Genomic DNA, 13,243 nt, shown 5'->3' with positions numbered 1-13,243 from the left:
GTGATGGTAACCAGGAATGCTGTCTTCAGAGTAAGAAGCCGGAGAGGACAGTTGTGAAGTGGCTCAAAAGGAGCGCACATCAGAAACATAAGATACCAGGTTCAAGTCCCACTGAGGCATCACAAACGGAACAGGAGGGAATGTGTGTGTGATGCCTTTTAGAAATCTACATACAATAGGGGACTTGAACAAAGAAGGTTGTTCAGGCAGCCTCAGAAAGGCTGAAAGGGCAGAAAGGTAGCCCTTGATAGTGCCCAGAGCAGAGCCCTGCTGGGCAAGAGAAAGAAGGAAGAGAAGAACCTCAGAGAGAGGGGCAGCAAGAGGATCCACAGCCTTTTCTGTGTACCATGCCACAAATCTGTTCCACCTGCAGGCGTATACCGACTTTGTGGAGGGACGCCTGGCTGCCAGAATGACGTTACAGACTTCAGGAGGCAAGTCAAATGGCCTCAACTGTCGCCGCTCAATCTCCAAGCATGGAGGTGGAGACTGGACAGGTTCGGGTGGAGGACCCTCCCCTGCTGCTGCGACAGAAGGTCCTCCTGAAGAGGCAGACGAACCGGGGGCTCGACTGACATACTGAGTAGCTCTGGATACCAGTACCTTCGTGCCCAGTCCGGAGCCACAAGGATGACTAGGGCCCGGTCGCGCTTGTTCTTCTTCAGCACTCTGGGCAGAAGTGGTATAGGCGGAAAGGCGTACAACAGACCGCAACTCCACTCGCGTCGAAAAGCGTCTCTGAGCGAGTGCCGCCTTGGAAATTCCAACGCGCAGAACTGATGACATTGCGCGCTCTCTTCGGTGGCGTATAGATCTAACCAAGGCTCTCCCCATTGCTGAAAGAGGCCTTGCGCCACGTCCGAGTTCAGACGCCATTCGTGATCCATCATGCACCGACGGCTGAGCTCGTCCGCCCTGGTATTCAGAGAACCTGCCAGGTGTTGAGCCACCAAAGTCATGCCCTGGCGTTCCAGCCATTGCCAGAGGCGCAGAGCCTCCTGGCAAAGGGTCCACGACCCCACCCCGCCCTGTTTGTTGCAGTACCACATGGCGGTGGTGTTGTCCGTGAACACCTGCACTACACTCCCCCAGACAGAGGGGAGGAATGCCTTCAGTGCTAGACAAATCGCCCGTAACTCCAACAGGTTGATGTGGAGCCGGGCCTCCGCCGGAGACCAGAGGCCTCTGATCTCCGCCTCTCCCATGTGGACACACCAGCCCTGGAGGGACGCGTCCGTCACAACTACGTGCTCCGGTTGGGGAAGGGAGAGGGATCTGCCGCTGACCCAATCGCGGTCTGTGAGCCACCACTGCAGCTGTCTCGCAGTGCCCTCCGAGATCAGGACGTGGTCGGACAGGTTGCCCTGATGCTGGGCCCACTGAAACTTCAGGTCCCACTGCAGAGCCCGCATCCGCCACCTGGCGTGATGCACCAGTAGGATGCAGGAGGCCATCAGCCCCAGAAGCCGCAGCGTCAACCTGACCGAGACCCGGGATAACGGCTGAAAGATGGGAATCAGAGCCTGAATATCCCGGACCCGCTGTTCGGGTGGATAAACCCGAAACCGCGCCGAGTCGAGAACCGCTCCGATGAAAAGGAGCTTCTGAGAGGGGCACAGGTGTGACTTCGGCACATTGATGGAGAACCCCAGCCTGTGCAGGAGATCTGCCGTAGTCTGGAGGTGGCTGACGACTGTCTGGGGCGAGCCCACCTTCAACAACCAGTCGTCGAGGTAGGGGAAGACTGAAACCCCTAACCTGCGCAGATGAGCTGCGACCACCGCCATCACCTTTGTGAACCCCCGTGGGGCGCTGGTAAGGCCGAAGGGGAGTACAGTATACTGAAAGTGCTCGTGGCGAACCGTGAACCGCAGGTAGCGCCGGTGGGCCGGCAGGACGGGGGTTTGGAAATAAGCGTCCTGCAAGTCCAACGCTACCATCCAGTCTCCTGGGTCCAGGGCAGCTAGGACCTGAGCCAGTGTCAGCATTTTGAACTTCTCCTTCTGGAGGAAGCCGTTGACGTTCCTTTGGGTCCAAGATAGGGCGTAGGCCCCCTTTGCCCTTCTTGGGTACCAGAAAGTAGTGGGAGTAGCAACCACACCCTACTTCTGGCCCAGGAACGCGCTCGATGGCCCCCTTGGCCAAGAGGACCGTAACTTCCTCCTGCAGAAGTCGCAAATGATCCCCCGATACACGGTGGTTCTGCGGTGGCATGGCTGGAGAAGTCGCCTCGAAGGGGAGGGAGTAGCCCCTTCGGACGATCTGCAGCACCCACCTGTCCGAAGTGACAGTGCGCCAGTGGAGGTGGTGATGGCGAACCCTGCCCCCCACTGGCGTCACATGGTCCTTAAAGCACGGACTAGGAGGATTTTGAGGCGGATGCTGCGGGGGAAGGTGTGGACTGACCTCGCCGTTGTCCCCGACCGCCAGGACGGCGGTTCCCACGGCCGTCACCGCGTTGGGTATTACCTTGCGGAGCGTGGCTGGCAGCATGTGTGGGTACACCCCTTCCGTGGCCAAGAAAGGAGTGAGAGGCAGCCGATTGCTGGCGCGGTGCCGAGAGGCCCAAGGACTTGGCCGTAGCCTTGGAGTCCTTAGAGCGCTCATGCGCATGGTCTGCCTTGTCGCCAAAGAGGCGACGGCCATCAAACGGCATGTCCATCAGTGTGTTCTGGACATGGGCCGAAAAGTTGGCGGACCTCAACCAGGCGTGGCGTCTGACCGCCACCGTCGTTGCCATCGCTCTACCTAGTGAGTCGGTGGTATCCAGCCCACACCGGATAGAATATTTGGCTGCATCCCTGCCCTCCACAAGGGCTTGGCCGAGTTTGGCCCGTACCTCCAACGGACACTCTGGCAGCACTTCCGCAACCGTATCCCACAGAGAGTGGGTGTAGCGTCCCAAGAGGCATGCGGTATTGTAAGACCGCAGTCCCGGACTAAGGGACGAGAAGATCTTTTTACCGTACTGCTCGTACCTGTTGGATTCCCTATCCGGCGGCGGCGACGGGAATGCGGTCTGGGAATTGGAGGCCTGGATGACCAGGCTCTCGGGGGTGGGATGGGTGGACAGGAAACATGGGTCGCCCGGGGCTGGGCGGTGGCGTCTGGCCACATTCCTATCTACGGGCGAACCCGTAGCGGGCTTGGACCAAGTGCCCAGAAGAACGTCGGTCAAGGCCCCATTAAAGGGCAGCAGAGGCTCGGCCGAGCTTGACTGCGGTTTAAGGACCTCAGTGAGGAGATTAGTCCTCACGGCCGCGATGGGGAGCTCAAGGCCCAAGGCCTTGGCAGCCTTCATTAACACCACACTTCAACTTCAAGGACAGAGGAAGCAACCCAAGAAACAACAGAGAATCATCCGCTCATTAACAGTCTGCAGAACCTGGAATAGAGATGCCAGAGGACCAAGCACTTGCCCCAGATCTGCAAATGACCCTTCAGTTGTCAAACAGATTAGCTGTCAAAACCAGCGCGGATATTGGAGTGCGATCCCGTTTGCCAGATTTTCTTTTTCTTTTCTCTGTCTTTTGTTTTCTTGTGCTGTTGGGAAGCCATGAACCCTTGCCAATTTTAAATCATTTAATTACTGTAACTCATACCCGCATTAGCATTAAGTTTGTTATTTTAATAATAATTTTCTTATGTTTTACATTTCTCCCTTTTGTTTTAATTGTAATTACTTTTCCAGTAGGAGAGTTGGAGATCTTTATCAACCCAGCATAGGAATTGCTGGGCTCAAGTTAATCTCTTTGACTTGCCTCGCTTTTTTTTTTTTTTTAATTTAAATTTCCATTATGTGAAATTGGTTCCGCCCTCCCTTGATTGGCACCAATGTGCTGGGCTTTCACAAGCAGAAGCTATGTCGCTACAAAGGCAAGGCACCCCAGTCTAAACCCACTGTGCCTGTGAGTGGCTGATCATGCTATCTCTTCCAACCCATTAAAAAACTCACACAAATGATTTCTCACTGAAGAGATGCGCTCCTGTCCACAGACCTTATGACTCAGACCATTTCCAAGCTGCGCACTCTTACTATTCTATATGGAAACCCTAAGGTAAACTATCGTGCAACTTCTAACAACTTATCACCTCAGATTTTTTCAGGTAGCTATCCCCAATGTCCGCTCCACACTCAAACATAACACAGAAAACTGAAGCCTAATTTTAGATACTTCAGACATTATCTACATAACGACACCAAGGTAAACAAATGGTCCAAACTCAGAACTGATTGAAGCAATTCCACTCAACTTTCACGCCCTCTACGACGACAAATGCAATGGCAGTGGTACATTCTTCTCTAGACACAAATTCTCAATTTCTCGCTCTACTACCGCCCATCCTACACCACTCGTATGCTTTAGTTGCAAATATCTAGCTCACAAGACATCTCACTACTCGTTTATGCTAAACTGTCATCATCCTGAAAATATTTTCTACATTTTTACTGAATTCTGAGAAGTTTTTACCCCTCAGACTCACCTTGAACCCATGGAGACTACTATTTACATATTGGCAACAACTAAAACCTTTACGGTTCAGTCTTCTGTGCTCTCACGCCTTGCTTCAATATGTGATCACTCCCATCTACAGTATCGGGCCCTACTTGAACCAGTTGATTTCTTGGATAATTCCATTTCCTCACTTAGGTGCTCCCAACAAGATAAAGAGACTACTTTCTAGTCCAATTAAAAAATTCTCCCCTCTCCTACTGCCCCCTCTCAAGCAAACAAGGTGTCTAGCAGCTGGAGGAAAATTACTACCGATATCATGCACCCTCTATCAATCTCGCAAGCGTCTGTCTCCCAAGATGTGAACCATCCTCTAAATATGGCACATACTGTAAGCAGATTTCCAGTAGCGTTGAATCGCTCTCTACCATTAGCAACAAACGTATCAAAACCAGATTGAAAACTGCTCCTTGGTACATTGACTCAATACTTGCCCTCAAACGTGCCATGAAAAGGGAAGAATGCCTTTGGCATACAAACTTTGACACTCTAGAAAATGTTCTGTATATGACATAGGCTCTTGCAACTGATACATTTGCAAACTAAATATTATTTCCCAATTGCAGATGGCCTGTAGTAACAATTGAGGAGCTATTATCTTCAAGGGACAGGAAGGTGTACAATGAAACCGAATGGTGTGGCGCTTGTATTACCTTTCAACAATATACGGGTGTAATATGTTATATGTTTTGCTACTGCACAAAGTAAGTGAGTAAAATGTGCAAGTTGGCTGACGAAGGTAGAAGAATCTCAGGAGTAGCAAAACAACCCAACAGGTTATGAGCAGTTTGATGTGGCCAACAAAATGGCAGTGATGGTTGTGGATGGCTCTCACTGATGCAAACTGGCTGAATGAATTACGCAAACCAGTGAAGTGGAAACAGACTTCCTACACCTCATATAGTCTTGTCTGGTTATATACAATCTATGGGAAAGTTATGGAGGAAATAATCATTAACAAAACCGTGTTTTCTTTTATTGCAAAGTTCCATTGGTAAATTCGCCCAGTTAAAAAAAAAAGAGATAAAGGCTCTAAGAATTTTTAGGCTAGCATACACACTGTAAAAACACCTGATTGCCAGACACTGGATAGGAAATAGCCGACTATTTTGTTGAAGGGTCACAAAGAAATCTTTTATTGGAGGAATTGGTGAAAAGAGACCCCAAGTTGGCCCAATTATATGGACTCTTTATACTACCTATTGGAGGAGTGAGAGAACATATATGTGTTGAACTGAACTAATCTTCATTATTATACTATTATGCACTGAGAGGGAAGGAAAGGGGGCAGAGGATCATGGTAATTGTATGTAGGCACCATGAACAATTACATCTGCTGTTTGGAGTAGTCTGAGACAGAAGTAAGGACAGGGTAATCAGGATCTCACAATTGAACAGGCATGGTTCTGCTTGTGCTAAATAAATATTAAACTAGTTTGTATGACGTTTTGTAATACCAAGACGAACATAAACATTACTTTTAAAAATTGCTATTTGTTACTCTCCTACTTAAATTAGGAGAATCTGCTGAGGAATGTACACAGATACATATTTTGGAAGAATTCCTTAATCTAAGAACTGCAATATCTACTCCCCTTTGTAAAATGCTCATACCTTTCTGAACAACACTTGGTAGTCCCTCAAGCATGTCTTCACCATCTTCGTTGGCGATTTTACGGAAGGCATCCGAATTGATCTTGCTTTTTGCCCTTTTCGTCATGTTCTTTGGTGTGTTTGTTTTCGGTTCTTTCTCATCTTCCTTTCCTTCCTGGGCTCTTGGCCTTTTACCAGCGAATGAAAAAGGGCCCTTTGAAAGCCTTTTCTCCTTCGGCGTCTTTTTGCTGCATGCTTTTTCAGGAGGCGATAGCGAAGTGACAGTACTTTGCCCATGAGGAGGTTTTAGCTGAGCAGTGAGGAAGTCCACACGGTTCTGTAACATTTCATTGGCTTCCTCTAGCTTGTGTTGGCTGATCAAAAGCCCACAATACTTGTCAATGCTTTCTTCTGCCTCTTTTGTTTTTTCTTCTGCATATTCCTTTAATTCTTCAATTTTGTCTTGTAGTTTCTTTAATTCATTATCCAGCACTTCGCCTGAGTAGAAGAGCAAAACAAGGGTTTACAAAAATCAAAAACATATAGGTTATTGATAAATCGAGTGTCAAAGACTATAGTAATATTTACCAGATATTACTTTATTTTTTTAGCACTTTTGTGGAGCGGAATGAACCTGCTTTTTTTTTTAATTTATTTTTTTTATTAAATTTTCTCATCAGCAAACAGAAAGGGCATGGTACAATAGCAAATCTCAGAAAACTTAAATAATAAACAAAAAAACAATAAAAAAAATGAAAAAAAGAAGAAACACACAGCTAGGAGCAAAGATACAAAAATTATCGAGATGAAGTTAGCACATTATAACAGTATACCATCAATTCTTAACTTCCTAACCATTTAGTAATAGGAGACCATAACTGTAACCCCTGTGTTTTTTTCCTCATGCCTTTGGTCTTATAAGCCGCGATTTCCAAATAATAAGTAGACAGCAATCTAGTTTGCCAGCTAATAAACATAGGTGGATCAGAATCAAGCCATTGCGAGGTAATACATAAGCGAAAAATGGACATGCACAAAAATATGAATCCTTCCTCCATAGCAGGTCTAAAATTAGCTGGCTCTTCTAACCGACCCAAAATCACTAACTCTGCGGATAGCGATTGTGTGATACCTACCACCTGAAAAAATAGCTCTACATCTTTAATAAACTTAATCAATTTAGGACAATAAAAAAACATATGTAATGCACCTGCTGCGTGTAAACCACACCGGCTACAGCTATCCCCCCTACCTGATTTCCATTTAGCAATTTTCTTTGGTGTGTAATATAAATCAAAAATTGACATATAGTGTTGGCTTTTCAAGGGTCCATTTAACAAAACATTCGTAGCTAAGTCAATTACTTTCTCGACATTGATGTGCTCCACTCCAAATCTATTTTGCCATTTTATTTCCCAGCTCCCAAGATCGTTCTCCTCTCTTTCCATGAAAATCTGATACAAATGTCCCATTCTCTTTCGCATTCTAATTGCATCTATGATCACTATCTTCTCCCGGCTAATTCGATTTTGTTTCATTTCCTGTTCAAAAAAACTGCGTATTTGGAGAAATTTAAATAAATCATTTTGGGGTAAATTATATTTCCTCTGCAAAAATTCGAATGAAACATGCTGATTGCCCTGAAAAAAATCACCAATCATACAGATCCCCAAATTGTACCATCTGTCCAAAACCCGGTCTCTAAATATTTCCGGTAGTATTCGACAGTTATAAAGTGGAGTATAAAAGTTCAGGTTTGTCCCAATCCCCAGCTGCTTCTTCACTTTCTTCCATATCTCAAATGCAGAAATGACTACCTTAAATTTTGTCTTTTTGTAATAGCTGGGCTCTATTACTCGATTTAAGCATTGCTTTGCCTCACCCCCTAGTAACATCTCATAAATAGACGGGTCAGCGAAGTCTTCTGTGGGGTCTTCCTGTAATATTAACACCCCTAAATGTTGTAATATAGCAACCCAATGATATAATCGAAAATTAGGCACTCCCCAACCTCCTTTTGCTCTAGGCAACATGCACCATTTCAAGGCTCTTCTAGAACGACGATAACTCCATAAAAAACGTGCACACATTCTGTCAATACGGGAAAAAAATGTAGATGAGATAAGTAAGGGAACAGTACGAAATATATATAAAAATTTTGGGAGAATAAGCATTTTCAAAACATTACAGCGCCCAAATAAAGATAAATGCAAATTATTAATACGTTCCAACATCCTATTAGAAGCGGCGATAATTGGATCTAAATTTAACGGGATTATATCATCAACCGCTGAGGATATTTTAATCCCTAAATAAGTTGCTACCGGTTCAAAATTAATTTCTATTGGGCGACCAGCCTTTGAGTGGATCAGCTGCGTTTTAGTGATGTTTAATTTATATCCAGATATCTGTCCAAATGTTTCAGCCATTCTAATGATCTCGGGCAAGGAGTTTTTAATATCTGATGTTAAAACAGCAATATCGTCTGCATACGCAAATATTTTGTATGCTATATTATTAATAACCATTGGTTTTATAGCTTTGTTGCTCTCCATAGTAAGAATAAAAGGCTCAATATATAAAGCGAATAGGAGGGGGGAACACGGACAACCCTGTCTTGTCCCCCGCCCTATCGCAATTTCCCCTGATTGAGAGCCCAAAATCCGGATTACAGCAGACGGATTAAGGTACAGTGCCTGTATAGCTATTATCATACTGGCCGGGAAGCCCTTCCAGGATTAGACAGACCATAAAAACCTCCAGGTGACCCTGTCGAATGCCTTCTCGGCATCCAACAGGGCCACTCCAACTGGGGAATTAGTGCTTTGGGACCAATCCAGTATAGAAATGATTCTTTTAACATGGTCCGTAGTATCCCTACGTTGAATAAAACCATGTTGTCTAAGGGAAACCAATCCTGGCATCACCTCATTCAATCTGTTAGCAATTATTTTTGAATATATTTTGCTATCTGCATTGAGCAGAGAAATTAGCCTATAGGATCCCAAATCAGTGTCCTTCTTCCCTTTTTTCCTAAAAACGACAATCGTTGCTTTAGACCAACACCCAGGACCAACACCCAGGAAAGCCTGCTGGCATTCCTCAAGTAATTCTTCCTTTAATACATTCCTAAAAATTTGATAAAACTCTAATGGAATTCTATCCGGGCCCATTGCCTTCCCCTTTGCTAACCCTAGCAGGGCCAGTTCAACTTCCTCCCATGTTAGGGGAGCAACTAGGATCATTTTCTGTGTATCTGTCAGTACCCCAGATACCAAATCACTCAAATATTCTTCTTCTCCATTTAATTGTACTTCTAATCCAGTTTCACTATATAAAGACTGATAAAATCCGTGAAATGCACCAAGAACCCCCTCCTTTGTGTCCTGCATATTACCATCCAAATCAATAATCTTTGTAATTTCATTATAGGCCGCCTTTTCCCTTAATCTTTTCGCTAGAGTTCTACCAGATTTCTCACTGAGCTCATAAGCCTCTTCTTTATATTGTGCATACATTTCAGCTATATGATCTGCTACATTAGCATATGCCGCTGTCCTTTTGATAGTAAGATTGCATTGTGCCCCAGTTGCATCTTGCCCTGACCCAATCACAGCAGCCAGTTCCCTTTCGGCCTTCATGACTAAATCAAAATCACTTTTATGTCTATCCCATACCTTTTTCTGTTTAAAATTAGAAAAACTCAACGTCTCCCCTCTAACAACAGATTTTAAAGCGTCCCATACAATTTTCACCTCAGCTGTTCCTCAATTAAATTCAAAAAATTCCCTAATGACTTTGGTCATAAATTGAAGATACTCATCGTCCATCAATAACTTTCTTTCGAAAGACCAGGTTTGGTTCCCTTCTTTCAAAACAGATCCTAGAGAAATCTGCAAACTAATCGGGTTGTGATCCGAAACCAGTTTAGGATGTATCTCAATACTTGCATTCTCTAATAAAATAGGTGATACAAAAAAATAATCCAACCGAACAAATTTTGTATGAGGGGCAGAAAAAAAAGTAAATCCAGGATCACCAGGGTGTAATCTATTCCAAGCATCGTAAAGACCGTGTTCTTGTATCAGGCCCTTCAGGGATTTGAATACTTGCCTCTTTCTACCTTTATAAATATTGCTGATCCTTATATCCATCTGAGCCTCTATATGAATATTAAAATCACCACATACAACTGTTGGTTGAGTCCATTGAGCAAGCTCTTCGTTCAAATAAGTAAATAATTCGGCATCATCTAAATTTGGACCATATACGTTGCAGATAGTAAATCTGCTTTGATTGAAGCTAATCTCGCTAATTGCCCAGCGTCCCCATTTATCTGATGTGGATTTTATGCAAACACCAAGACCACGCTTTAGGAAGGTAGCTACACCCCTTTTTACCCCTGTCTGTTTTGAGCATACTAATAATTCCATTCCCAAATTACTCAAGTACCCCCTATTAGCCCATGAAATATGCGTTTCCTGCAAACATAATAAATCGACATTTAGCATTTGTATGATCCTAGCCAATACCCGCCTTTTCTTGGGATCATTGAGTCCACATATGTTCAAGGTACAAATCCTTAATTTCTTATCCATTTTTCTGGATGCAATAAACAAACATTAAAACATAACCATGAGCCAAAATACGGGAAAATATATTTGCAAAGGTAACATCACTAAACATTGAACTTGTTGCACTTTTTCCTACAGTCACCTGTCTATTTCGGAACCATCTAACCATTGCCCCGCCTGTTGCTGATTTTTTCCGCCCAGTGACCCTACACCCTACCCCCACCACCTTACACCCACCCATTAACCTACCCCTTTCCCTCCCCCCACCCACCCTCCCACCACATGAGGCCCAGGGGCTATCAGTCCCTGTATTATATGGAATGCCGTGCCGCCCCCCCTCCCGGGGTGAACCAGAGAGAAAACAAACAAATATACATCTCTATTCTTGTGAGACTCCAAAAAAAAAAAAAAAAAAAAAGGGCTAACTGCCACAGCGTCAACAATTATTATCTTCTCCAGTAATTCCTTTTATCAATAGAGCATACTACAGATTACAGAGAGCCCAAATATTCTTTAGCCTCAATCTCGGAAAAGAAAAATCTGCTTTTGCCCTGCACAGGAATGAACCTGCTTTTAATTACTGAAGGCAAATCACACTAACAAATCAATACATATATTTCAGACTGAGAAGAGGAATGCATTTACATTTTATGTTTATGGGAAATTTTTAGAAAGCCCTGCATGTGCATTAGCTGAACCAGAGTGAGGAATTTCAACTAATTACCTTGCTCCAACGGCATTACACATTTTTTTCATAGATTTCTAATGGCAATTTAATGAATGCTGTCTCAAAAACTGTCTGCTCATACTGCATGAAAGATGTGCACCGTAAAATATCTAGCATACAAAACATTTTAAGAGTTCCGTGATGCCGGAGACAAACATACCCATTATCTTTTGACTTTTCACCTTTATCTTTCCTACGGTCTGAAATGAAATTCTGCTAGATCTCAACAATATTCCATTTTCTCAAAACTATAGGAGACAGCATTTTTTTCTGCAGGCTTGAGATGCATATGTTTGTGAAGAACCACTATTTCTCTTACTCCTACGTGAGATCTTGTCAAATACATTTTGTGCTACCAATATCTAAAATCCAGCCTTCCAACTACTTCAAATCCTTGCTAGCAAGTTTTAACCATTTTGATAACAGCAAAGAGAAACGTTTTGAAAATTTGCTTCTTCAGGCTAAGAGACAGGGCGGTTAAAGTCTTTGTTGCTAGTGTTGGTACTATTGAAACTAACAGTCTCTTCCAATGATACTGAAAGAGAGCACAATCCAGACATTGGTCAGGTGTATTACTGTTAACTGCTTTTTCAAATGGGGATTATCAAATCAGGTCCAAGCAGGGTCAGATCCAAGACAAATTTTCAGAAATATCACTAACTAAAATCCATTTAGTCACTGTATGTACATTTTTTTTACATGGATATATTAAAAAATTGGCACAACTATGATTGTCCTGAACTCACGTTGGACATCCATTGTAAAAAGATGTAACCTTTTGGTAATAAATGTTAAATCTTTAAACATGCCTAAAATTCAGCACATTAGTAATTTATTTGTATAACTTACGTTGCTCTTTGTGTACTTTTAGATCCTTCAGGACAGTTTCCTGCTCCGCGATGTGTTTTTGCAGACTTTCTTTTTCTTGTTGTAACTGTTTATAGGATTTTGTAAAGAGCTCCAATTTACCACGGCTAGCTTTATTTTCCTTCTGAAGTTGAGCTACTGTGGTTTTTAGCTTTTCCACCTGAAACAATAAGTTAAATGGATTAAGAAAACCTGTGAAGATATGGGCTTCGGTGACCATGTTTTCAGTCGCCATAGCAGAAATGGATCCTAATAGCCAAGTTTGACCTTCATTACATTTAAAGGTGGGGGGTACACAAAAACAGGCACCGACTATTAGAAAAACTTACCTGTAACTACAGTTCTCCAGGGTTGGTGCCATACAAAGATTTACATGCTTGAATCAGTCTGCATTGTTAAGGCTTCAGTACCATGGTAACATTACAATAAGAGTACAAAGAGCACTATGCCTGAAAGTTTTCAGTGTTGCTTTAGCAGCACACTCATCTTTTAGGAAAATATCTGAACTTCAGCTAATGAGGAGAATGCACCCCTACCTCACCGCTCCCAAAGGCCGCTGCACCTCAGATTTCCAGCACACACGTGAAAGTTATCATAATAACCGGAATAATTTTAGGTGGGCCTCCATCTGAGGAAAATAGAGGAGTCCATGTGAATCTAGGAAAGCTACCAATGCTGGAGATGTGTAGTTCGAGGTAAGTAACTTTTTCCTTCTCCAGCACTGGATCTTTCATAGATTCACATACTTTAATCAAAGAAGCTAGCATTATGAACAATTCATATACAGCAACTAATGCAGAAGGTGGAGTAAGGTAGTGAGGCCCACCTAATCTAAAACATGGCCTAGAAGAACAAGGTACTTACCTTCAGTAACACTCTTTTTGGTAGAGAGACTGTCTAGCCACAGATTCCTCACCTGATATAATTTCTTACCTGTAATTTCTCTCATAGGGGTATTTCCATGATAG

The 13,243-nt window shown here is 43.7% G+C and overlaps 1 protein-coding gene across 1 annotated transcript in view; it reads right to left on the bottom strand.

Annotated features, from left to right (window-relative positions):
• Positions 1–13,243, bottom strand: part of CENPF (centromere protein F) — a 421,242-nt gene that overhangs the window by 19,962 nt on the left and 388,037 nt on the right. The window contains exons 17-18 of the mRNA XM_078649780.1: positions 12,258–12,435; positions 6,129–6,605 (exon numbers count right to left, since the gene is read on the bottom strand). Of these exons, the coding sequence (XP_078505906.1) occupies positions 6,129–6,605; positions 12,258–12,435 (655 nt within the window). The remainder of the gene's footprint in view (positions 1–6,128; positions 6,606–12,257; positions 12,436–13,243) is intronic.

This window comes from Lissotriton helveticus, chromosome 6, assembly GCF_964261635.1.
Source record: "Lissotriton helveticus chromosome 6, aLisHel1.1, whole genome shotgun sequence".
NCBI lineage: Eukaryota > Metazoa > Chordata > Amphibia > Caudata > Salamandridae > Lissotriton > Lissotriton helveticus.
Note: the sequence above shows the minus strand (reverse complement) of the source record. Positions and strands in the feature narration are given on the sequence as shown.